The sequence below is a fragment of the Asparagus officinalis genome, chromosome 7, assembly GCF_001876935.1.
Source record: "Asparagus officinalis chromosome 7, Aspof.V1, whole genome shotgun sequence".
NCBI classification, from domain to species: Eukaryota; Viridiplantae; Streptophyta; class Magnoliopsida; order Asparagales; family Asparagaceae; genus Asparagus; species Asparagus officinalis.
In genome coordinates, this window is record NC_033800.1 from 13,588,151 (window position 1) to 13,616,027 (window position 27,877).

The window sequence follows — 27,877 nt, forward strand, 5'->3', positions numbered from 1 at the left end:
AATTCAGTCCGGAAAAAAGCTAGGAGCAACAAACACCCGGGGGGTGAGCTTCTGGTTAGCAGCTCCACATGGAGGAGGAGATCTCCTCAGGCTTCGTGCCCGTTGCTAGTCAGGAGTTCGACCCCGTGACTCAATTCAGTCCGGAAAAAAGCTAGGAGCAACAAACACCCGCGGGGTGAGCTTCTGGTTAGCAGCTCCACATGGAGGAGGAGATCTCCTCAGGCTTCGTGCCCGTTGCTAGTCAGGAGTTCGAAACCCCGTGACTGCATTCACCTGGTTTCCCTTAGTCATAGGGTGGGGACGGAAACCCGGGGGTTTTACTGGTTACCCGTGTATGTTTGTATTCCCCTTGGAAAAAAAAAAAATCAACGGACCAGCGAACCCCCCTGCCAGCGGGCCCCACAATATCAAGGGTGGTCCTCATGTCATTTCCCCATCTTCTCCGTGATCGAGATTCTCGTTCCGAAACCCCCCAAATTTCCCCCCCACTAAAAGTGGCGAATAACTAAAAAACCCTCAAAATTCTACTCATCTTTGAACCACAGTAAAATAACCCTAATTTCGACGAGAAATGATGTGAAGATCTTTAACTAGGGTTTCTGATCAATGGCGTCGGATAATCTTCGGAGGATCGAGAGCGGGCTGAGCTCTCGGTTGATCTTCCCAGACGAAGCGATCCACTTCTCTCGCTCCGGNAAAAGAAGAGAGATAAAAGCTAGGAGCGAACAAACACCCGGGCGGGGTGAGCTTCTGGTTACAGGCTCCACATGGAGGAGGAGATCTCTCAGGCTTCGTGCCCGTTGCTAGTCAGGTTCGAAACCCGTGACTGCATTCACCTTGTTCCCTTAGCATAGGGTGGGGACGGAAACCGCGGGGGTTTTACTGTTACCCGTGTATGTTTGACCTGGGCCACCGGTCCTCTCACTGCCGCGGCCATGCTTGCCCGTGGGATGAGTCCCTCATTTAAGTGAGGTAGCTCCTTGTGATTGTGGGACTGCGTGATTCGATCCAGGGCTGTTGGCCGGGGCTCCAAAAGAGTTAAACTGAGCTGGGGTGATCAAGTTTCCCCTTGGGAAAAAAAAAAATTCAACGACCAGCGACCCCCCTGCCAGCGGGCCCACAATATCAAGGGTGGGTCCTCATGTCATTTCCCCAGTCTTCTCCGTGATCGAGATTCTCGTTCGAGAACCCCCAAATTTCCCCCACTAAAAGTGGCGAATAACTAAAAAACCCTCAAAATTCTACTCATCTTTGAACGCACAGTAAAATAACCTAATTTCGACGAAGAATGATGTAAGATCTTTAACTAGGGTTTCTGATCAAGTGCGTCGGATAATCTTTCGAGGATCGAAGAGGCGGGCTGAGCTCTCGTTGATCTTCCCAGACGAAGCGATTCCACTTCTCTCGTCCGGCGCGGTGACCACACCGCACCGTAAAAAGCCGCCGGAGACGGCGGCGGATTCGATATTGATGGCAGGTCTCAGACGGATCGCATAACCGTGGCTGGATTTTTGGTGGTAGATCGCGTTCGGAGGGATCCTATGGTGAGGATGAGGAGGATTATGATGTGGATGATGATGATGATCTCGATGAAGCCGATGGTTTGGTTTCTCTTGATGATAACAATAATAATGTAAAGAATGGGAATAATAGTAGCAGTAGTGAACACAGTACTTTAGAGAAAGAGAACGGAGAGAAGAGCCATTCTCCTTTTGGTGAGTTAAAAAATGTTTTTTTTTAAAGTTTGGTGGGATTATGTGATGATTATGAACTTTGCAGGGTTGAGGAGAGGAATGATGGTTAGAGATATTAACTTAAGCGAGCAGGAGCAGCAGCAGCAGCAGCAAGAGCCCCTGGGCAACTATGAAAATGCAATAAGTGTTGTACATCCTGAATCATATTGCTCTCAGAGTATGAATGGGGGAGATGGTTCCAGTTCTGTTCAGAGAGAGACGAGGGGAGAGAATGGGTATGTGTTTGGTGGGAGGAAGGAGGCTGCGGTGCATATGGATCCGGGGGAATCCCTGAGGTCGCACTTCGTGGATTCTATAACGTGAGTTTCCTTCAATTACATTTGTTATATTTTTACTCGAATTGGAAATCATATCTGTTTATTGGGCTGAATTATCTCATGCTTACGAAAATGTTAGTGAAAATTTGTGCTATGTTTGGTTAGTTATGGAATAGAAAGCATTTGGGAAAGAGAAGTGGAGGGAAATGAAATGCATTCATTTTGTGCTCACTCTCATATTTTTCACATTGAAATTGTGGACACATTAATTTTTGGATAGTATTCTCTTCTTCACTAAATTGTGCTCCTTTTTCTCACATTGTGTTCATATTGGTGCTCAATAGAGTTTTCCAGACAATCAGGTAAAGGAATGGAGTTCAGTGCATATTCACCCAGAAATTACTATAGTTATAATTTTAAGAAAATATTAATTTGTTGTGAATTTATGTAGTTCTCTGATTGGCTCGTTTAATTTGTATCGAAACATGCCTAGACTAGATGCTGAAGATCTTTATGTAGTTCTCTGATGAGCATGCAGTTGTCATACAATGCCACTGTTCCCTCCTTTGTATCCAGTACTTGTAGGTTTGGGCTTAAAGATGGATAAACAAAACAATACACCTACCCTTCTTTACTTGATATAAACTGTAGAGGAATTCATTTTGCCTCGGTACAGTAAAATTATTACCTCGAGTATCTAAACATCTGTCTTTAGATGATGAAAATCTTATGAAAGGGCTATGCAGAAAGCAATCAGTTAGCTTATTAGGATGATTGCAATACTGGTAACCAGTCTTTTAGGAACATGTCTGTGTGTTAGCTATAATTCTAGATCGAATAATCTGAAAATCAGCACACAAGCAAGCACTAATGCTTATTCTTGTTGATTAAATTTGCATGTTTCCACGTGACCTTTCCCTAACTATTTATTACATCATGTTATACACATTAAAAAAAATGTGAAATCCTCCTCCGAAGCAGCAGGGAGATTTTAGCACTGTATCCTTTAACCATTCTCTTTCTTATTTAATAGCGACTCTTTAACTAGCATCAGTACTCTACACTGGTTGTGTAATGTTCTCAACAAAATGCATGTTTTTTCCTAATAGTTTTTCCTGATCATATATATGAAGCCTTAATTCAACATAGAGAAAGCATCAGATTTAGCTGCTATCTTGCGTGTTAACGTTCCAAGGTCTTACCTCCATGATGCTTAATTGGCTTCTTTTGTGCCAAATGTTTTTCTCAGTGGTGAGCTGATGGATGATGCAATGATCCTACCATGCGGCCACTCTTTTGGAAGTGGTGGAATGCAGCATGTTTCCAGAATGGTACGACATAAAGACATGTGCATTACTCTACCATCACAATCAGTTTAAATGTTATGTAAGAAATTAGAACATTTCTAACATGCTAATATAAAATGCTAATCTACAAAATTTGCATTGGAAACATTGAAAGTAGTCATAGGATATCTTACATGACAGTAGCTAAATGTCTTTCAAATTAGAAATAACCCTCAACAATGAGTTAGTTATGTTTGTGAGAAAATTTCCTGAGTGCAGCTTTATAGTAGATAGAAATGTGGCATTTTACCATTTTCTAATTGTGATGATTGATATGTCAAACTACATGCTCCATTTTTTTTATCAGTTGTGAAATTCCTTCTTTTATGTTACCCACTTCTTAGATCATAGCTGTTTGGAAATATTAGTGCTTGTTTCATCTTACAAGATTCTTTGCAACATTTTTATTTGCCATGATTTAAATTGAACCGTCCTTAGTGGAACCTAGATGTGGCTATGTCTATAGGGACTACGTTATGTAGTCACTTGTGTAGTGTTTTTGACCTTATACTTGCAATTTTGTTTTGCTTCAATACTACTTCATGTTGCCCTTTCAACATTTACAGTATGCTGTCCTGATCTTTCACCACTCTGATGAGTTTGATTTTTTGAGGCACTCATGCCATATCATTTTAACAGACTTATTCTTGACATGTTGTGATTTATATATACTTATCTAGTCTGAATTCATTTTCCTAGAAACAACTTCATCTGTTACATCAGTCCAATGAGCTTTAGAGAATCATTGAGCTTTCATGAATTTAGAATAAAGAACAACATCGCCCATCACTTTGTTACTATGCATTCATTGTATACTTTTTTTCATATGTTCAGTTAAACAGTCAATTTCTTTTGTTGAAAAATGTTTTTTAATCCTTGCACTACCCATTTAGGGGTTCCCAATATTACCTAATTCACAGACATTGGAATTTTGATGCATGACTGGATTCTTGTTGCCTTCTAAACTGGGATTAGCAAAACTAATAATCAAGAATGAATGGAAGAGGAAACAATTTGATTCAGTGACTTGTTTTTATATTTTTTATATTTTTTATATTTTTGCCTATTAGACTTTATTCTGGTTTTTAAGACTTGTGCTGTTGTCTTTAAAGATTGGACTTTGCACTTTGATTATTTACCTATTTAATTTTGGTTCACATTTTTTATATGAACCAAAACTAGATGCTTTATGTTTTTTTTTAATGATTTGGCCCTTATCAAGGATAGACAAAAAGATTGATGCTGCTAATACTTCTTAATTATTAATTTTTACGTTTGCAGTTAATTTTACATTTTTTCAAATGTATATGTTTCTGTGTACAATGTTGTGTAGAATAAATTACCTGAGAGAATGCTCCTAAGAATATTGACTTACACATTTACTACTTTTCATTTGACAAGGGCTTCCGTTTCCCTAGGGGAACTAGTTGAGGACTAGCGATCTGTTTAAGCCTACACTGCTAGCTCACAAAACAAATGTACCATTAACCAAATCTCAAATTTCCTTTTATCTTGATCTTAGAAAAAGAAGAAGAAGAATGAAGTATAGGTGGCATACTAGGTATAGTCAGAACCCAACCAGTATTGTCTGGAAGAAGGTGCGTAGTCAGCGGTCAGGAATACATCCGTGCATAGGTTGTGAAAGTGAAATAAAAGGAAGATGAGGGAAACAGCGGAAAAGGATGAAAAGAGAGAGGAGGAAATCAAAGCACACAGTAAACTTAGGCTTCATTTGCTTCACTTAAATCCCATTCAAAATTTCCTTCTCCTTTTTTCCGACGAAAATATGATATTAGTGGATATATCTGTTGTTTACCATTTTACCCTCATCCTTAACTCCACAGTAAATTGAACTCATAAAGTATAGTTAGTTTCAGTCTGTCTGGATATTCTTTATTTAAATAAATAAATAAATAAACTCTTTGTTTCTCAATATACAGCTTACAGTGCCTCTTGTTTGAAGATTTGAAAAGCCTATACTTGCATTGCTGAGGCACTGCATGTTGTAATTTTATTGTGAACGTCATCTTTTGTGTTTAAACATGCAGAAAGCTTGTTGTAAATGTTCAAGGCCTATTTCAGAAGATGACCGTGTGCGACCAAATTTAGGTACAATTACTTCTACTTTCATGATGTTATCTGATATTGAATTTAAATATAATAAACTTTGCTGATACGGAAGCGTAGCCAAAAATGATGCTTCTAAATAAAGGGGAAAAAGAGCCATATAATAAACTTTGCTGATACGGAAGCGTAGCCAAAAATGATGCTTCTAAATAAAGGGGAAAAAGAGCAAGATGAAGAGTGCTATTTAGTTACCTATCTGCAGTTGTATATTCCTAAATATTAACTACTAATATCTGTGACCTATATGATTTCTGAAATGTAGTATCTTGACCATCTTTTTTCTTGTTCCAAATGTTATTTATGACTTTTCGTCTATCTCTGTTTGCTTCTCACTTTCCTAGCATGGGATTTATGTCGGTATGTATTTGCCAGGATATTTTTTGAGTGTTCATGAGGATGTAACCAAACAATTTTGATTATCCAAGTTATTTGTTTAATGTAGAGCACTCTTTAGGAATTATTGACATGCTCTGAATTATGTTTACCTTTTCTTTGACTCTGCTGGCAACTCATGCCCATTGATGTATTTCTTTTCTTTCCACATTCATATTACTTATATGATTATGAGAATTTGTCTTGTTATTCTTGTTATAGTAATTTTATACTCGTGAATTCTCTGTTTCTTCACATTTCTACAGCTCTACGTTCTGCTGTTCAAGCATTTCGCAGAGAGGGGGAACAAACCTCAAAAGTGGCTAAAAGAAGAAGAGACAGATTTGAGCAGGTGATTGTCTTGGGATTTTTAGGAACAAACCTCAAAAGTGGCTAAAAGAAGAAGAGACAGATTTGAGCAGGTGATTGTCTTGGGATTTTTGTTTTTCCAGCTTTGCATGTAGTAATTTATCTTGGGATTTTTGTTTTTCCAGCTTTGCATGTAGTAATTTACAGTCCTCTGTTACTTCTTTACAATTTACCAGGATAAATGTAGCCCCAATGATCCATATTCTATGGATTCACGGGGTAAAGGTGTTCAGTTCCCTTTTATGGTCTCTGACCGAGTCATAATCAAGGTATGATTTTGTTGCATCTGAAGAGAACTGATTTAATCGTGACACTTTTTTAGTATTGTACTGAAGAGATATATCTCAGGGGAACAAGAGGACGCCGGAACGCTTTGTCGGACGTATTGCAGTTGTAACAACACAATGCTTAAACGGATGGTTTGTAGTTCATACTTCATTATTTTTTAATGCTAACTTCGTATATCCCCTTAACCTGGCCTGTTTTAAACAGGAGCAAGATGGACCAACTCTGGCCTGGCTTAAGGGCTTTAACATGAACTAAAAAAAGTGGGCTAGAGTTGGCCCAGTTTTTTCCCAAACACAAACTAGCCAAAAACTGGACCAGGACTAGACCTGGCCTAGTTTCATGGGTTTGCCAAACAGGCCCTAGTATACATTATATAAGTGGCCACACGCTGTTTATATTGAGTTTCCACTTTCCACGCATTTTGCTTGTAAACGGGATTATTTTTTGTTTCTAGTTTCTCCGTGGAGCTTTGTAGTTTCATTCTCTCTTTTAATTCTGTTTGCACGGTGCGCACAACTGTTTGGAATTCCACGTTCTCACATACCAACAAATTTCATTTCCCTGAGGTATTAAATAAATTACCATGCGAGTTGTTGAAAAAGGTGTAGATCAAACTCACCTCAGGCGACGAAGAGCTCCGGCGAGCTCATGGATGTTGCAGGCGTGCGTGGGCAACGAACTTCGGGCGAAGTCGACGACGAACGTGAGCCCCGCGTGCGATCGCCTCCCCGAGCTCTGCGTTCGACCCCCAGCTCTGCGTTCGACCCCCAACTCTGCGTTCGACCCCACCTCGGCGTTTGCCCCCACCTTTGCGTCCGTGGGCCGCTGGCGACAGGATTTTTGAGGGGAGATTAAAAAGAGGATTTAAGAGGAGAGAGAGATCATTAAAGAGGATTAAAGAGGGTATTTATTGTGGGGTTATTCATTTATTCTCAAGTGAGAATTGAAAGGGTTCATACCCTTTGATTATTAACACTGTAGCTACAGTGTTTATTTGAGAAATCTCAGTTTTGAGATCTGCTCCTAAATTGTAATTTCTTGTTTAATTAATAAGAAATTATCTGTGTGGCTCCCGAGGACGTAGGCAGTTGCCGAACCTCGTTAAATCTTGTGTACTGTTCTCTATTCTGCGTTTTTCGTTGCATTAGGGATTTCGGCCTTTAAATTCCCAACAACTGGTATCAGAGCGTGAAACGATCTAGAACAAGTCAGATTCAAGTGGGAGCCATGGCCACAGATGAGGCAAAAATGAGACTTGAGAAATTTGATGGAACAGATTTCGGATTCTGGAAAATGCAGATAGAGGATTATCTGTATCAGAAAAATCTGTATCAACCACTATCGGGGAAGAAGCCAGATTCTATGAAGGAAGAAGAGTGGAACCTTCTAGATAGACAAGCCCTCGGAGTTATCAGATTGACGTTGACTCGCAATGTTGCGTTCAACATAGCGAAGGAGAAGACCACGGCAGGTCTTATGGCAGCTCTCTCAAATATGTATGAGAAGCCATCAGCCGCAAATAAAGTTCATTTAATGCGGCGGTTATTTAATCTGAAAATGGCGGAAGGCGCGTTTGTAGCACAACACCTCAATGAACTTAATACGGTTACAACCCAATTGAGTTCAGTTGAGATTGAGTTTGATGAAGAAGTTCGGGCGTTGATATTGTTGTCTTCCCTACCAGAGAGTTGGAACGCTACAGTCACAGCTGTGAGTAGCTCGTCGGGAAAGAAAAAGTTGAAGTTCGGCGACGTTCGTGATTTGGTTCTCAGTGAGGAGATCCGACGGAGAGAAACGGGTGAAGCTACAACCTCTTCAGTATTGCATACAGAGTCAAGAGGTAGAAATTCAACCAGAGGAAACGGACGAGGAAAATCAAACTTCAGAGGTAGATCAAAGGACAGGAGGTCCAAATCAAGGAATCCAAGCAACAGCTCGAAGGCTATCGAGTGTTGGAATTGTGGAAAGACCGGGCATTACAAGAATCAGTGCAAGAGTGCACAGAAGGAGAAGGAGGCGAAGGCAGAGGTGAATGTCACCTCCACTTCAGGAGGAGACGACGCATTGATATGCTCTTTGGAGAGCAAGGAGGAATCTTGGGTGTTAGATTCAGGAGCGTCGTTCCACGCTACTTCTCAGAAAGAATTCTTCGAGAAGTATACCCCCGGAAAACTTGGATACGTATATCTTGGTGATGATCAACCGTGTGCTATAGTGGGCAAAGGCGTGGTGAAAATTAAGTTGAACGGGTCAGTATGGGAGCTGAAGGATGTCAGGCATATTCCCGACCTGAGAAAGAATTTAATATCCGTAGGCCAGTTGGCTGGCGAAGGATACACCACAACCTTCCATGGAGATGATTGGAAGATCTCAAAGGGCGCAATGACGATTGCCCGAGGCAAGAAGACTGGTACCCTGTATATGACAGCAGGTGCACGTTGTTTGATCTCAGTTGCAGCAGGCAATGAGACTTCAAAGCTGTGGCACCAGAGACTCGGTCATATGAGTGAAAAGGGGATGAAAATCATGCACACAAAGGGGAAACTCCCAGGACTGCAGTCAGTGGAGATGGATATGTGTGAAGAATGTATACTTGGAAAGCAGAAGAGAGTCAGCTTTCAGACAAGTGGCAGAACCCCCAGGAAGCAGAAGCTAGAGCTCGTTCACTCAGATGTTTGGGGACCAACCACCACTGCGTCGATTGGTGGGAAACACTACTTCGTGACTTTTATCGATGATCACTCTCGGAAAGTGTGGGTCTACTTTCTGAAGCATAAGTCAGAAGTATTTGAGGCTTTCAGGAGATGGAAAGCTATGGTCGAGAATGAAACCGGTCTGAGAATAAAGAAGCTCAGGACCGACAATGGCGGTGAATATGAAGACACTGGATTCAAGAAGTTCTGCTATGAGCACGGGATCAGAATGGAGAGGACCGTGCCAGGCACGCCTCAGCAAAATGGAGTAGCTGAGCGAATGAACCGAACGTTGACGGAGAGAGTCAGAAGCATTCGAGTACAATCAGGCCTACCGAAGCAGTTCTGGGCAGAAACGGTCAACACAGCAGCTTACTTGATCAACCGAGGTCCATCGGTTCCATTGGAGCACAGAATACCAGAGGAGGTATGGTGCGGAAAGGAGGTAAAACTCTCACATCTAAAAATTTTCGGTTGTGTAGCTTACGTGCATATTAGTGATCAATGCAGGAATAAGCTTGATCCCAAGTCAAAGAAATGCACTTTCATCGGCTATGGTGAAGATGAATTCGGCTACCGCATTTGGGACAACGAAAACAAGAAGGTTATCAGGAGCAGAGATGTGATATTCAACGAGAAGATGATGTACAAGGACATGCACAAGACTGACGACTCAGAGAGCGAGTCCACATTTATAGATGCAGATGATGTCCCGAGTAACCTCTCGGAAGAACCCAATGCAGAGCGTCCTCAGCAAGAAGAGCCTGTTGGACAAGATGGTGCGCAGGAGCCCGACGCACCAGCTCCGATATTAAGAAGATCTTCTCGTCCTCCTGTACCCAACAGGAGATACATGAACTATCTGTTGTTGACAGATGGTGGGGAGCCTGAAAGCTTTGATGAAGCTTGTCAGTGTGGAGATGCGAGCAAATGGGAGCTTGCAATGAAAGATGAGATGAAGTCTCTCATATCAAACCAGACGTGGGAACTAGCTGAGTTGCCCACGGGTAAGAAGGCACTCCACAACAAATGGGTGTACCGGGTAAAAGAGGAGCAGGATGGTTCCAGGAGATATAAAGCCCGATTGGTTGTCAAAGGTTTCCAGCAGAAGGAAGGAATTGACTACACCGATATTTTCGCTCCCGTGGTGAAGCTAAATACTATCAGGACCGTGATGAGTATTGTAGCAATTGAAGATCTTCATCTCGAGCAGTTAGACGTGAAGACGGCGTTTCTTCACGGAGATCTAGAAGAGGAGATATACATGCACCAGCCAGAAGGTTTCTCAGAAGAAAAGAAGAAGAACCTGGTGTGCAGACTCAAGAAGAGCTTGTATGGCCTGAAACAAGCCCCAAGACAGTGGTACAAGAAGTTTGACGGTTTTATGCACAAGGAAGGTTTCCAGAAGTGCAACGCCGACCACTGTTGCTACTTCAAAAGATATCAGTCCAGCTATATCATCCTACTGCTGTATGTTGATGATATGTTGGTTGCAGGAGCAGATATGGAGGATATCAAGAGTTTGAAGCAGCAGCTGTCAAAGGAGTTTGACATGAAGGACTTGGGTCCAGCGAAGAAGATCCTTGGAATGCAAATCACGAGAGATAAGAAGAGAGGTCTCTTGCAGTTATCTCAGACGGAGTACATCAACCGTGTTTTGCAGAGATTCAATATGGGCGACGCCAAGCCTGTGAGCACACCCTTGGCCAGCCATTTTCGTTTATCGAAGGATCAGTCTCCTCAGTCAGAAGAAGAGAAAGAGAGTATGGCTCAGGTTCCTTACGCCTCAGCTATCGGAAGTTTGATGTACGCAATGGTCTGTACGAGACCAGACATTGGCCATGCAGTGGGAGTGGTCAGCCGGTTTATGTCGAATCCAGGAAAAGCTCATTGGGAAGCGGTCAAGTGGATTCTGAGATATCTACGAGGCACCACACAGAAGTGTTTGCACTTTGGTAAGGGAGAGGTAGAAGTGCAAGGGTACGTAGATGCAGACTTTGGAGGTGAAGTTGATCACCGAAGAAGCACCACCGACTATGTATTCACCGTTGGAGGATGTCACAGGTACAGAAGATTGTTACCCTATCCACTACAGAAGCTGAGTATGTTGCAGTGACTGAAGCCAGTAAAGAGATGATATGGCTTCAGGGTTTGTTGACAGAGCTGGGATTCAAACAGGAGAAGAATGTTTTGCACAGTGATAGTCAGAGTGCGATACACTTGGCGAAGAATTCAGCATTTCATTCCAGAACGAAGCATATTGCTCTTCGGTACCACTTCATCAGATCCCTGTTGGAAGATGACGTGTTGAAACTGGAAAAGATTCCAGGAAGTAAGAATCCAGCAGATATGTTAACAAAGACGGTGACAGTTCAGAAACTGGAGTTGTGCGCAACTTCAGTTGGCCTTCATGCATAGATGATGAGGGCGGAGCCACACAGGAGAGGAGCTTGATGAGATAGCCTGATTGACGGCGGTTTGATCTCCAAGTGGGAGATTGTTGAAAAAGGTGTAGATCAAACTCACCTCAGGCGACGAAGAGCTCCGGCGAGCTCATGGATGTTGCAGGCGTGCGTGGGCAACGAACTTCGGGCGAAGTCGACGACGGCTCACGTGCGATCGCCTCCCCGAGCTCTGCGTTCGACCCCCAACTCTGCGTTCGACCCCACCTCGGCGTTTGCCACCACCTTTGCGTCCGTGGGCCGCTGGCGACAGGCTGTCGCCAGCTCATCCACCTCGCCTATAAAAAGGCCCCTAGGGTTTCGTTGCTGCGCTGCTGATTTCTTCCCCTCCTCCGATTGTTCCTCTGGCGGCGGAACCCTAAAAACGCAGCTGCGTTTTCCCTCTTTCTCCAGCGCTTAGGATTTGAGAATCTTAAGGGGAGATTAAGAGAAGGGGATTTAAGAAGAGAGAGAGGGAATTAAAGAGGGGTTTTAATTGTGGGGTTATTTATTCTCAAGTGAGAGAAATTGAAAGGGTTCATACCCTTTGACTATTAACACTGTAGCTACAGTGTTTATTTGAGAAATCTCAGTTTTGAGATCTGCTCCTAAATTGTAATTTCTTGTTTGATTAATAAGAAATTATCTGTGTGGCTCCCGAGGACGTAGGCAGTTGCCGAACCTCGTTAAATCTTGGTGTACTTTTTCTATACTGCGTTTCTGTTGCAATTAGGGGTTTAGGCGTTAAATTCCCAACAGCGAGTCTCATGATGGTGAATCTAATTAAACTTGTTAATGTTATGTTGTGGCTAAAACTATGCTTATGCTGCCAATTCTTTTAAATATTATGCACTACACTGAAGGATTCTATCATCTTAGTTCTTTCATAAACAAGTTCTTGCTATCTTTATAATTTTTCTTCTGCATTTTAGTAGATTAGTGAGATATCTAAATCTTGCTATTTGCTCATTTGTTCCACAGTTGTACCAATCATTAATTCCCCTCCAGTTTACTACTCAATTTGTTTCCTGTTAATTGAAAACTTGCCTTATTTAATCATCTATTTGACGTGTCAGTTGTCATATTTTTAATTTAGTCTCAAGTCAGATAGTAGAAAATGCACAATTGCAGATACATACTCAACTACCCTTGTTGCAAGATATTCATTAAATAAGAATATAAGCGACTTTTTTTTCACCAAGACTTTGATTCAATTAAAATATTACTATTACTTTTTGAAAACACCATTTTTTAAGGACTGAATATGCTTGCTTATGATATTTTGCAGTTGTCAATCTCCTAGCTGATTGAGTTCAATGTCCTTTTTTCCCCTTTTTTGGGGTTGGATTTAGGGTACTATCGTATGCCCTTGCACACCTGGATAAGCAATAATCAGCAACCAAAATATGTGGAATTGAAAGATGCTTTAAAAAAATAATGGCTGGATTTTTGAATGACTGAAGTCAAAAGAACACCCCAAACATTAAGATTTTTTTGATCATTTGAGACGTACCAGGTTCCGTATGCATAAACAATGGCCACTTGAAAAATGCTGCTCTCTTTGTGCCTAGCAATAAAATTAATTGTTGCCTAATCCAGCATGGAAGCTCCAATGAGACGGCACAAATTGATTTCATAGGATTCTCTTTTTATAGTACAATGGTATGATTTACCTGCGGATGTGTATAACTAATGCAAGGTTTGGATATACAGAGGAAACATGCATACTGAAGATTGCTTCGTGAAGACATTTATATGTTCTAATTCCAATTCCATTATCTTTGGTAGAAACTATGGGGATTGGGGTGAATCTAATTATCGCAATTTTCTATTTTAGTAGCGAATGCACCCGCTGCCTCATGTTATGGTGTGTTTTCCCATTAGTTTTTAAACTCCCATGAGAATCATGTGATAGTTAGAATTAGAGGTTTGCCGAGAACATTTCCACGAGATTCCCGTGTGAGTTTAAAAGCTAATGGGAAAAATAAGGAAGTAACGAAAGCTATGATACGGAGGCGCTAGCAAAATAGATAAGCATCGATAATTTGGTAGATCTCCATATGTAAATATAAAGGAACATGTTTCTTTACACTTTTGGTACTTCAGAATAGCAAGTTCAACTACACAAACATAAGCTTTAAAGGCACAAGTCCTAAAATCATGTGTTTGGCAGGTACGTAGTGAAGACCTTGGACAATGCAGAGAGTGTTAAACTGCAGTATCGTTCACTAGCGAAAGTGGCAGATGATTCTTCACCTTCTAATGTGATCCAAAATAAATCCACCACTCCAAGCTGGCTATAATTACACACCGAGGAAGATAAAAACTTTTTTAACATTTGACCGATACAGAACAAGGTACATCGCCTATTGCTGTTGGCAGGGGATAAGAGTTGGTGCTTTTGAAAGATGAGGTCTTTTTTTAAAGAGCTGTAAATCAATTCAGCCTTACTGAAACCTGAGGCTGATTTGTACAAACAGATGGTTTTTGGTAACTTGTATACATCAAGTGAATTGCACACATACGAAATTCAAGTGTCCTCCATGGGGCTTAGTAAGTGTTAATATCTTCAAATTTTCTTTACAAGTATTCATGGGGCTTAGTAAGTGTGATTGAATGTGGTACGATAATTTTTTTTTAACTTAACTATGGATGTGCACGTTAGATATGCGATCTATACCAATTTGGATCCTCTCCACTAAACAGAAATAGGGGAAATATTATTATTTTTAATTTCAACCGTTAATTATTTAGTAGATAGTCGTAATACATTCTAAATTTAACACTCGTTATCTCCCTGTATATTGTACTACTATCTAGTAGATATAGTTGTAATACATGTTACGCGCCGTGCGGATGCGTGCTCGACAAGCAAACGAGTCCGCGAGCGATGAGAGAAGAGAACTAAACCAAACACGAGTGCAATTTACCAAAAATACGATACAATTCAAACCAAACATAAAGATTTACATGGTTCGGCAATTGCCTGCGTCCACGGGGAGAGGATGAGAAGATTTTACTATATGGAGGAGAAATACAACGGGTTACAACTCACAAAATCACTCAAACATAAGCCTAACCAAAGCTCTCAAATCTCTCATAATATCTTCCTCTCAAAGTGCTCAAAACAATGCTAATTCTCTGGTTAAGAAACCCTACAAATCATGTTTGTATTTTATACAAATTGTATTTTATACAAACACTCACTCCAAAACTGCCCATGAAAAACGAATCAAGCCCATAACTGCTATCGGTCGACTGCACATATTCAATCAGTCGACCGGACAGAAGCTCAATTTCTCACCCTGTAATGTGCACGGGTCGGTCGATCGGTCACACCCCATCGGTTGACCGCCGAACTCCTGTAAAACCCAGTTCCCTGGCGATTGCGTCAGTCGACTGGCCTTGCTCCTTAGGTCGGCCGACCCGAGGATTCCTATAGCTGCTTCTCAGCTTTAGTTTTACTGATTTTGCTCGCAGTTTCTACAATTCTCCATCTCGGCAAAATTTTCCCAAAACCGAGCCGACACCAAACATGAGCACCACTACATCGTCTCATCAAATCCGGCTGCATCAATGTGGTTGCCTACGTACCCCCTCTCCTAAGGGATCAAGCCACCCGTAGTTCATCCAAATGGTCACGAACGACCTCAACAATCACTAATTTGTAACAAGTTTCTACAATGATCAAACTTGTTGCTCAGAACCACCTTTGTGAGCATATCTGCTGGATTATCTTTTGTGTGGACCTTCACGAGCTCCACATCCCCATCTTCAAGAACATCTCGAACGAAGTGATAACGAACATCGATATGCTTCGTCCTCGCATGAATGATCTGATTCTTCGCCAAATAAATAGCACTCATGCTATCACAATAAATTATGACGGATCGCTGCGAAACACCAAGATCCTCCAAAAGTCCTCGAAACCAAATCGCCTCCTTAACAGCCTCCGTAATTGTCATATACTCTGCCTCCGTCGTCGACAAAGTCACCGTAGACTACAAGGTGCATCTCCAACACACCGGCGCACGGGTCAAAGTGAACACATACGCCGTCGTCGACCAGTATTTATCCAAATCTCCAGCGTAGTTCGAATCTACGTATCCAATACATAGTTGTCCACCGCTAGTGTCCAGCTCAAAAACCAAACCAACGTTGAGAGTACCTCGAATGTACCTCAAAATCCATCTCACGATATCCCAATGACCCGAACCCGGGTTGTGCATGTATCTCGAAACCATGCTCATTGCCTGTGACAAATCTGACCTCGTACAAACCATGGCGTACGTCAAACTTCCAACTACGTACGCTCGCATATGAAGTTTTCGACATCAACTCTCTATCTTCAACTGTCTTCGGTGAAAGGTCTGCTGAAAGCTTCAAATGAGCTCCCAATGGTAACTAACTGGCTTCGTCTCCATGCTCACATTGAACCACTGTAGAACCTTCTTCAAATAAGTCACATGTGTCAAACAAATTCTTCCCTTGTCTCTGTGTCTGCCGATCTCCATTCCTAAAATACGTTTTGCTTCATCCAAATCCTTCATCTTAAACTCGCTCGAAAGTTGAATCTTCAATCTATCTATCGCGGATCTGAAAGTAGAAGCAACCAACATATCATCGACATAAAGCAATAAGTAAATGTACACACCTCCATTCAACTTGTGATTATACATGCAAAGATCAAATTGGCTCCTAATGTACGAGTGGTCGATCATGAACCCATCAAATCGCCTATACCACTATCTCGGAGATTGCTTCAACCCGTATAATAATTTTTTAATCTACAAACCAATTTATCCTTTCCTGCAGCTCGGAATCCCAGTGTCTGAGTCATATAGATTTTCTCATCAAGATCACCATGAAAAAAAATATTGTTTTCACATCCAATTGATCTAATTTAAAATCATATTGTGTCATCAAAGCTAGTAAAATCCAAATCGAAGAATGCTTCACTACCGGAGAGAAGACCTCATTGTAGTCAATACCTTCCTCCTTTGCATATCCCTTCGTAACCAACCTAGCCTTGAACCTCACGGGAGTGCCTTCCATGCCCTTCTTCGTATATACCCACTTGCAACCAATAATCTTCCATCCCTTTGAAAGCTCGACAAGCTCTCATGTGTCGTTTCTATGAAGAGACTCCATCTCCTTCTGCATAACCACATGCTAGAAAATAGCCTCTGAACCCTGCTCGGCCTCTCTAAATGTAGTAGGAATCATCTCATCGACACTCACCATTGGAAGTGCATACGCAACGACTATGTCTGTATACCTCGTTGGCATTCGTATGTCTCTCTCGGCTTCTGAACCACAATAGAATCATGAACATGAGCCGTCGGTCCCTGATCCTGGTCAACTGTACCTGTATCCTCCAAATCATCCCCGTGCTCGCCTGACATCACCTCAGTCGGCACTCTAATAGATACGGTCCCATCTGGAGAATGTGGAGCTGCATCCACCACCTACGATATCTTCTCTGTCGGGTTGCTCTCCACCTGATAAGAGCTGGGAAGCTTCAAGATCAAAGCCTCATCAAATGTGACGTCTCTACTCAGCATAATCTTCTTATCAACTGGATCCCAAAGTTTGTATACTTTGACACCTCGTTTGAATCCCACAAATATGATCTTCCTAGCTCGAGGTTCTAATTTATCAGTCTTCACATGTTAAAATGCAGAGCACCCAAATACATTGAGCTGATCATAGTCGTGTGCTGGCTCTTCCGACCATATCTCCATAGGGATTTTCCCCTCGATCGTAGATGAATGCATCCTATTACAGAGGTGGCTCGCATATAAAAGTGCCTCAACCTAAAAAATCTTCTCCAAACCACTCTGCGATAACAAACATCGAACCTTTTCCAGTAAAAACCGATTCAATCTCTTGTCACCCCATTATGTTACGGCGTATGACTAACTTTAAAGTGTCTCTTTATGCCCTCGGCTCGACATAGCTACTGAAAGGGGTCTGAAGTGTACTCGTCGCCGTTGTCGGATCTCAACGTCTTGATCTTTCTCCCAGTCTGCAGTTCCAATCTTCTCTTCCTCTCCACAAATAACTCTAGGACTTCATTATTATGCTTCATGGTGTACACCCAACAACGCCTAGAATAGTCATCCATAAAAGTGGTGAACCAATATCGACCACCAAGTAATGTCGTCTTGGTAGGACCCTAAACATCCTATAGTACCAAAGTCTGCTCGCGTCCATCTCTGAAATAGCTAAAGCTACCTAGCCAATCTCGATGCTTCCCTTCAGATAATACAAAATTTTGTTGCGGATTCCCTTCATCACCACCAAAGATCCCTTATTAAGCTTCGTTATAGCGTTCTCAAATGTCACCTTGAATCCCTTCGCCTCCAAAGCTCCAACGGAAACAAGATTCTTCTTCAACTGAGGAACGAATCTCACTTCATTCAATTCACGAACAACTCCATCGTGCATCCAGATCCTGACGGTACCTATCCCACAAATACCACAGGATTGGTCATTTCCTATGACTATAACGCCCCTATCGAGTCTCTCGAACGATGCAAACCAATCTCGTCGGGGAGTCACATGATAAGTAGCACCAGAATCTAGCATCTAATCAGATGCACACACATAGTTTACCTCTAGAGTAATCAATAGAAAAAAACACGAATCATCAGAATCATCACCTCTAGCGATGTTCACCTCATTAGCCTTTGGGCTATTCTTCTTGCTATTCTCCTTCTCTTTGAGCTTCGGGCAATCTCTCTTCCAATGTCCTTATTCTTTGCAGAATACACATTGGTTCTTCGCTAATTGGGGGTGGCCTCTTGACTTTGACCTGCCTCTATTACCACCTCTTGGAAATAGACTTCTTCCTCTCGTCGACAATGTCTCTCCTGAAGTGCTAGCTCGAGAATGCAAAGAAGAGAATAAAGAAAATTTGATTTTGATTCCTTTGATCTCGGTTACAACTTGATTACAAAAGAGAGGAGAACGAAATTGGTTCTTCCTCTTTGTTTAAAACTGGGTTCTTCACGGTGGCGATGGAGTGCCTCCCTCGAATGCTCGCGTCGAGTTTGCTCTCCGTTGACGATCCGCACGTCTTGATTCACTGGAACGATGTCTTCTCCTCACGATTTGACGTTGTGGAGAACTTGCGTGGCAAGTTTGAGAACTCTGAACGAGTTTAGAAGAACTCTGTAAAAGAGTTGATTTGAACCGAAGATCGGTTAATAAGCCAAGGCTAGAAGAAGCTCTGTGGTCGATCGTTGCTGAAGGATCAAGGCCGATCTCCTCCAAAACCTTTGCTGCGAAGTCCCAGATCCGAAAATGCCAGCCTTGCTGCTAACTCTTCCGTTTTCAAAAGCCAGCCTTAACTCAGTTGAGTTTACCCATATTTATAGGGAATTAAGGGGTGTAACCGCCCCTTAAATCTCTCCTAAGTGGGATGTAACCGCCCCCAAATCGTGGGCAACGGTTTTAGAATCGTTCAACTCATGTTGAATGAGTCAAACGCCCACGTTGGCGTTCAGGACCCTAACCTCACGTCTTAGGATTGAGACGCGAGGTTGGGTGTTGGCTGAACATTGATGAACGCGAGGGTCGCTCGCGTTTCGCCTGTTTGTAACGCGGGGTTCGACCTTGGCGTTTTGATGTTGAAACGCGAGGTTCGACCCTGGCGTTTTGATGTTGAAACGCGGGGTTCGACCCTGGCGTTTTGATGTTGTGACGCGGGGTTCGACCTTGGCGTTTTGATGTTGAAACGCGGGGTTCGACCCTGGCGTTTTGATGCTGTGACGCGGGGTTCGACCTTGGCGTTTTGATGTTGAAACGCGGGGTTCGACCCTGGCGTTTTGATGCTGTGACACGGGGTTCGACCTTGGCGTTTTGATGTTAAAACACGGGGAGGACCTCCGCGTCTTGCCTTGAAGAGATTATCACCAAGTAATCTCTTTTTGTCATAGCGTTGCAAAGATCATTGTCTTGTAATCTTCGTCTTGGCTCCTTGAGAATATGAGAGTCGTCAGATTGTAACTCCCGATGTTGATTGTGAAGGCTGTTGAAGTAGAGCTTCCATCAGTTGTCGTGAAGATCGTCAGATTGTAACCCTCAGCGATCTACGTGAAAGTCTTCAAATTGTTTGCCTTCTGGAAGTCGTCAGATTGTAACTTTCATCATCGGTGGTTGATGGGGGATAAGCTATCTATTGTGATTTTTAGACAGCCTACAAGAAGTCTCTTTGTCCTTCCTCCTCAAATCGTAATTCGTTAATGCATTAGTCACTTTACTATAGGTGATGAAAGATCTACCATTCAATAAAGCGAGCACGAAGGTAGCATACTCCTCATCGGGTAAGGAGCCTAACAAAATAATCGCCTTGTACTCGTCCGTTATCTTCTCATCCACGTTTTCCAAGTCCGATAATAACTTTGTCTAGTTATTCACATGAGCCGCAAGTGAGGTGCCCCTGGACATTTGGAATCTGAATAATCTCCGCAGCAAGTGCAACCGATTCTCAACACTCTTCGTAAGGTACTTGTTGTTAAGAATCTCCCACATCTTCATCGCATACATCACACCAATCATATCGTATTTCAGCTCTTGATCCAAACAAGACCTGATCACCCCACAAGTGTTCCTATTCATATTGTCTCATATCGCCTCATCGTATTTCAGTGGCCTCTCGTGAACCATGATGGTCTCTTCTAAATTTTGAACATTGAGAGCGTCCTGTACGTCGCTCATTCACAAACCAAAATTGATCTTGTCGTCATACTTCACTATACTAATCTTAGTATTTTGAAGTCTAACCTGAATTGTATTCATCATTATCTTACTGCTTTCACCAACTTCTTCTCACATGCTCACAAACTCCAAATTGTAAAGAAAGATTCAAACTTTGATAGAATTGAGAAATTACCTAACTGAACCTTAGATATGATTCCAACACGATCTCCTAACCAAACAAGGAAAGCGATATTCCAATGGCAACTCCGCAACGCTATCTCCACCGAAGTCTAGAACTCCAAGAACCAAGCTTCAAACAACGAACTTCCTCCACCCAATTCAAAACCCTAGATCTAAAACCCTAGAGCTATAATATCAATTGTTGCGCGCTGTACGGAAGCGTGCTCGACAACCAAACGAATCCGCGAGCGATGAGAGAAGAGAACTAAACCAAACATGAGTGCAATTCACCAAAAATACGACACAAATCAAACCAAACACAGAGATTTATGTGGTTCAAAAATTACCTACGTCCACGGGGAGAGGATGAGGAGATTTCACTATATGGAGGAGAAATACAATGTGTTACAACTCAAAAAATTACTCAAATATAACCCTAACCAAAGCTCTTAACTCCCTCACAATATCTCTCTCTCTCAAAGTACACAAAACAATGCTAATTCTCTGGTTAAGAAACCCTAGAAATCGTGTTTGTATTTTATACAAACACCCAATCCAAAACCGCCCAGGAAAAACGAATCAGGCCCATAACCGCTATCGGTCGACCGCACATATTCAATCAGTCGACCGAATAGAAGCTCAATTTCTTACACCCTGTAATGTGCACGGGATCGGTTGACCAGTCACACCCCATCAGTCGACCGTCTCGAACTCCTGTAAAACCCAACTCCCTGGCGATTGCGTTGGTCGACCGGCCTTGCTCCTTCGGTCGATCGACCCGAGGATTCCTGTAGCTACTTCTCAGCTTTAGTTTTACTGATTTTGCCCACAGTTTCTACAATACATTCTAAATTTATCACTCGCTATATCCCTGTATATTGTATTTATTTTTAATTTGCACTCAAAGAAAAAATAATAACCACTCTTTATATAACACTCACTATATCTCTATATATTGTACTTATTTTTAATTTACACTCAAAGAAAAAATAATAACCACCTTGTATATTATACCTATTTTTAATTTGGGCTCAGAGAAAAAATAATAACTGCCTGTTAGGTAATCGATGGTAATGATTACCACAAATTTTTGATAGTAGAGAACATCCTAATCCAATCTCTACAAATATTGGTCTCCCGCTATATTTAAACCTCTTCTTTTTTTTCCCCTTTGTTTCTTTTTCTTTTTCTTTTTTTTACTGAAGTTATCAATTTATGCAAGCTATGCGACTTTATTTGAATCTCATCACTTCATTGAATTGTATCTGTTGATGCTCGATATCAAACAGTCAATTAATCCAGAAGAGGATGGTTGTGGGGTGACGAATGTTGATGGAGGGTCTGTTCCCTTCTCCGACTTTGTGCCTAGTTCTTGAACGAGGGCTTGATATCTACACTGCATAGATAGAAAGAACTCGTGAGAGGACGGGGACCAGTTCCCCTTTGGTTCCTCCGATGATCAAATCAGTTGATGAACGTGAGCTTGAGTGGAATTTAGAACTATGTGTTCTTATGCTATATGCATTAGAGAGGATCCTCTATCAAATTGGGTCAAGAGGAAGATTTTTTATTATTTTTCTGTCTTCTTCCTCATGGTGAATAACATATGTATATAAAGAGGACGTTAATGACAGATTGATCACTTCGGCCATGCAAATGGCGGTGACAAAATATGAACTGGAAGGTGAGTCATCCCTTGCTTTACAGGTGTCGGCTGGCGACTGGAGGGGAAGTCATTTCAGCCTGGGAGATGGTGTCTCCGCGATATCTGGAAAGTGACTTGTGAGTTATGGCAGAAGTCACATGAGCATACTGAGTCGCCCCTCGCTTAACAGATGTTGACTGTCGACTAGAGGGGAAGTCAGTTCATTATGGGAGAGAGTGTCTTCGTATTTTCTAGGAAGTGATTGAGCTGACAAGTCATGGAAACTTATCAGGCCAAAATCTGGATAAGGCTTGTCCGAGGTAGACTGAGATGTCGACATGTGCTCTGGGGGAGAGGCTTGAGGCTGGGGCCGAGTTCTCAATTTAATCGACAGTAGGGAATGTCCCTCTAGTCGTTTCTGAGAAATGCCCAGTGAGTGATTGAGTGCCCTAAATAGAGTCATCCTCGATAATGGGGTAGACCAGCACCGCCTTTCGTGTCGACTTAGGAGTGTCGGCTTGTCCGACTGGTTGAAATGTCGTCTTATCTCAGGTAATAAACATCTCTCGAGTCGATATAAAGATGTCAACTCGTCTGGGAGGTCAGGATCTCTCGTACCGGCTAGCATCACCTCTTATGTCTACACCAGAGTGTCGGCTTGATGAGTCGGTAGGGCCGAGGCCTCTGTAATTGTGTCTTGGGTTTTTTTCTGATAAGGTACCAAGGTCTTGCAATTTAGCCATGATGGTCGAGTTGTACTGGAGGATTCGACCATATGTTGGGCATTGGGCTTACCTTGATAAAGAGCCAATGGCTTATTATCCGACTGAGGAGTCGTCGTGCCTTGATCTCTTGAAGGTTGACTAGGGCTTTCTTTCCCCTAAGATCGAGAGATGATTGTGGGAGTCGGCCAAAGGATTGAGCTTGTTTCGCTTAGGACTCTTATCGTATCATTTTGCGAATACATGTATCTTGGATGAGTGAACACCATAACAGTTGGCCCCTTTCACTCGGAGTTGGCTTTTAGTCGACTTGAGAGAAAATAAGATATGCTCTGATTAATGCAGGTCTGCTGAGGACGAGAAACTGCAAAGCCATTGTCTTAGAGATGTGGTTTGTCTTGATTGGACACTCATTGTTAACTCCGCTATTCGTGGCTGACGTCACCAAAGGATCTGAACCGTCTTTTTGAAAGACGATACGTCATGGATAGAAGAGAGGATCTTCCACTTTTCGAGTATTGGGACGTGAAGCATTAAATGAGGGTGACGCTTCGTGTTTTGAGTAAAACCGCTTCAGATTCCGATGCGGATCTGGCCTGGTTGCTTTAAAAATCGCCGCGTCTTTTGAAATCCCTCTATACTCCAATATCAAACAGTATCAAAACTATCCTTACTGAACTCATCAGTTCAATACGTGTCAATCAACTCTGATCAAAAACTATTTCGACTGTCAATTAATACACCCATTTCATCCATGGGTAACTACCTTTGACTGCGCTCATCAATTCATACGTGCATACAATTCAAATCTCAGGATTTTGCTAAACAGTAGACAAACTAAACTGGGAACTAAAATCCATTTCCCTCCTTATTCTCAGTAAGATTACAATACATAGATACATAAACATACAACACTACAAATTAACATTTAAAACTACAACACAATCTAATAACATCAGCACCAAAACATCAGAACACAAGCTAAAACTAAAGCAAAAAAAAAACAAACAAACAAACAAACAAACAAACAAACAACTCACGCACGAATTACCCTCCTAATAACAGACCTCCCCTCTTCCCTCCCCCTCTCCTTCTCCTCCTCTCTCCCTCTCTCCCTCTCCCTCTCCCTCTCCCTCTCCCTCTCCTCCTCTCTCCCCTTCTCCCTCTCGCCCTCCTTCCCCTCCTCTCTACCCCTCTCCCTCTCCTTCTCCTTCTCCCATGGCATCGGCCACGTCGGAAGTATGACCTCCTCATTCTGCGGCCGTCACCGTCACCGTCTCACACGCATCCTCACTTCACACCTCTCCTGCCGCCAACTCCGGCCACGACCATGCTCGCCGTCATCACCGATCTAGCCCCCGCCAATAACTGCGGATGATTATTCTTCGCCGAGGTAGTAAACCCGAAAAACTCAAACGGTCCTCCCCTCGAGGCAATTTGACAAAACGGGAAAAACCTCGGTATCCAAAAAACATCGCCCTCATTCACCTCCGCCTTCATCGCGGAGCTACCATTTGGATACACGACTTGGATCGTTCCAGTCCCACCGAGGACTATGCCATACTCGGTGGCTCTGGGGTTCACGTGAGGAGCGAGCATGGAGCCGGCGGTTAGGTTTACAAGGTAGACTCCGATGTCAGAGTGTTTGAGAGGGTGGTAGTCGCGCTCGTCGATGGAGATGGACCACCCGAAGGGGTTCTTGAAGCTCGGGTCCCGGTCATAGAGGTTGTAGGAGTCCGGTGCTCGGACGGGCCCCGCGGTTTTCTTGTTGGTTTGAGATTGTTGATTGTTGTTGCCGAAGCCGAGGATAGAACTGAGGAGATTAGTGAATGTCCATGATGTGGTTGGTTGAGAGTCTTCTTCATCGTGGATAGTGGGATGTCGTTTTTCAGTAGATTCTTTGAGGTTTGAGTTTAGCAGGGGAGATAGTCGGTGAGGTTCTTCGGCGGCTTCTCCGCTGCCGGTAATAGCACCTATTTCCTCCGTGGTCACCTGGGCATGTACTTAATAGTTACGTACAACTGTGACTTTCACTTATACACAAAGAGGCAACCGATTTCTATGATCCCTACGTGAAACACGTATCATTTGGTTGGTGGTGGTGGGGGCTAAAAATAATATGAAGTTATATGTTGCAAATTGATAAATGATATTGATTTTCTGCAAAATGTGAAAAAATGTGATATTCCTTCTACTATTTTCCTCCCCTAGGGCTTTAACACTACGAAGTTTCAATAGCTATCTGTATATTCTGACCCATGAAAACTGACTCATCTTCAGTTTATATATCAACCAACCATGATATAACTCTAAAACTGTAAAAATTCCTAAGAAACAATATTTGGCATTTAACATCACCTATTCATATATACCATGAGGTTTAGACCAAATTACTGTCTATCAATGATGAATTTATAGCACCTCTTAAAAACTTAAGACTAAAATTGTGAAGATTTTTACTTTCAATTGGTTAAGGTTTTGTGGCAAACCAGACCCTATTATGCATCAAACTTGCACCTACAAAGTTCCCATAGTGAAATAAAACTACAGCCGAGATAACAATCAACGAAGTATAGCTTAGTTACAATTACTTACATTGAACGCAGTTGTGAGTGTAGTCATATCAAAACCAGCCAACACAGATTTAGGATAAATTCCACCACCAAGGAAGAAAGACTGCAAAACCAAAATTATAAAAGAATAATCGTTGAACACCAATTTATACTCGAATCCAATGAAAATGTGATCATTAACAAATTATTTGAACCTGGTAAGGAGGAGCAGTCCAATCCCAGCTGTAATAATCATTGGTTGTGTCGATGCTACAGATTATGTGCAGCCTCTGTCCTTTGCCGGTATTAACAATGTAGAACGTCGAGCCAGCCGGAATCCGATTGATGTCTCCCGTTTTCAGTTGTTTTTCGACTAAGTCATCTTTGTGGATCCAACCAATCTTCACGTCTCCTGCATGCATGGACATCGGAGAAGGGTAATTTGTGGAATGGCAGAGATTATGGGAAAAACTTAAAAGAATTAGCTGTAAATAAATTAGAATTCGGGAAATTGTAAATAAATTAGAATTCTGCACGCAAGTGCTGTAGCCCAGCAATTTGACAGAAAAAAAGTAAATTTCCATAAAACTGCCGCATGAACTATATATTTTATGTTTTGAGAAAGTATATTATACACTATTAATTTTATTAAAGAAAATAGCAAAAACATTTTTACTTAGGGGGTTAGCCAATTAAGACTCAAAATTAGAACTAGAATAATTTGTGGGATAATGTTTTATAGTGTTATAGTCCATTAAAACAAGAACTAGGATAAAAATTATACATCGTTAGTCCATTGAAATTAGAACTAGGATAAAATTATACAGTGTTAGTCAACAAGAACTCGATAAAAAAATAGAACTGGAATAATTGTAAAAATTTATCCCACTTTTGTCAAATTTATATAGAAAAAAGAGAGTTCTAGTCTCTCAAATTGTCCCAAGTTTTAACCTAGAACTACATGGTAAAAAGCTAGAATGTTCTTATCTACTTTTTATGTTTCATATTTTATTTCTCCATCATCTTCAAACCACACTATAAAATTAGATCGCATCTCTTCTCTTCTGACCATTCCTATCTAGTTAATGTTATTTTTTATTTTTATTAAATATGTGAATTGTATATTTAATTAAATTTAAAAATTACAAAATTAATGTTTTATTAAAAATTGACTAAATTGAGAGATGATGAAATAATGTCGGTGGATCAAAAAAGAAAGTTATGTTTTTTTATTTTATATTAAAATAATAATTCCAAAAAGTTACAAATTATTATTATTATTATATCTTATAGTCTATATAATATAATAGTTCTTCAAGATTAATTAACACTAAAGTAAATAATTATTATTAATTAATTAAGTTTTAAAATGTATAAATAGTAGTCTTATCATCAAAATACATGACTTACATTTATATGTTTATTGATTTCTGAAAATTATCCTTAATTATGCTAAGGATTGTCAAACTAAAATAGCATGTTTTAAAAAATTACTCTCACTTATCCCACTAAAATATCTCACATTAAGAATTATCACGAAATTATCACGCACTAAAAATTGTTCCACTTCTATAAAAAATTATCCCATAATTTAGATATTTTTTGCCCTTATTTACAGATACAATTTTCTTTCACTTAAGTGTGTATTTTTCTGGGATTTAAAAAGTGTGTTACTTCTTTACTAAACGTAATGATAGGTGTATGTAAAACTCTCAATGATTCATGGTAAGTTTGTGAAATTTACCTGAAATAGAATTCAATACAAATTTTCACTGCTCACATGTATTTGGCTTTCTTAATCTAGTCATTTAACAAATTATAATTTCTTGCCACTCATAAAATAATCAAAATTAGCACTAGCCACCCAAATTTTATATTAAATAATTAGAAGAAATTTGCAATTACGTACCAAACTACATACAACTTGCATATTTTCCCAAGGAAAATTTCTGCATAGCCCAACTATTTTCTACCTTTTGTAAAACACCCTTCCACCAAATTACTAGATTGAGGTGATTTTCAAAAAAAAAAAAAAAAAAAAAGCTGTCAAGTAATATTTGTGCTATATATCCTTGAATCGATGCACAAAGAAGGAAGTAATTAGTTTACCCTTTCGAATGAAGAGGATGAGGTTAGCATCAATGTACTGAGGCACAAAGAGAGTATTGGGCTCCATAGAAATGAACCCAATGTGCATGGGGGTAGGGTGACCGTCCCAGCGGTGTCCCCTCACCACCCTAACCTCACCTCCATCAGTCTTCACCACCTTCTCGGCTCTCTCCAACACAAACCTCCTCCCACCCCCCTCTCCCTCCTCGTCTCTTTCTCTGTACCCGGTCACCGCCGGTGAGGACAGCAACAGTGCCGTTAAAATCACCGCAAGCTTCATCGTACGTACGTGTTGACTGAATTGATTGTTATTTTG

The 27,877-nt window shown here is 41.4% G+C and overlaps 2 protein-coding genes across 2 annotated transcripts; one reads left to right on the plus strand and one right to left on the minus strand.

Annotated features, from left to right (window-relative positions):
- On the plus strand, positions 607-14,229 carry LOC109846703 (U-box domain-containing protein 62-like). Its single transcript, XM_020415948.1, has 9 exons — positions 607-753; positions 1,478-1,715; positions 1,780-2,053; positions 3,261-3,342; positions 5,406-5,466; positions 6,123-6,208; positions 6,402-6,494; positions 6,574-6,644; positions 13,821-14,229. Exons 1-9 carry the CDS (start codon positions 607-609, stop codon positions 13,948-13,950), a joined length of 1,182 nt encoding a protein of 393 aa, XP_020271537.1. The 3' UTR covers positions 13,951-14,229.
- On the minus strand, positions 24,191-27,842 carry LOC109846704 (vicilin-like seed storage protein At2g28490). The gene is made up of 4 exons (XM_020415949.1): positions 27,562-27,842; positions 25,668-25,864; positions 25,496-25,576; positions 24,191-24,892 (listed from the first exon to the last, which is right to left on the minus strand). The coding sequence occupies exons 1-4, from the start codon at positions 27,839-27,841 to the stop codon at positions 24,191-24,193; spliced, it is 1,260 nt and encodes a 419-aa protein (XP_020271538.1). The 5' UTR covers position 27,842.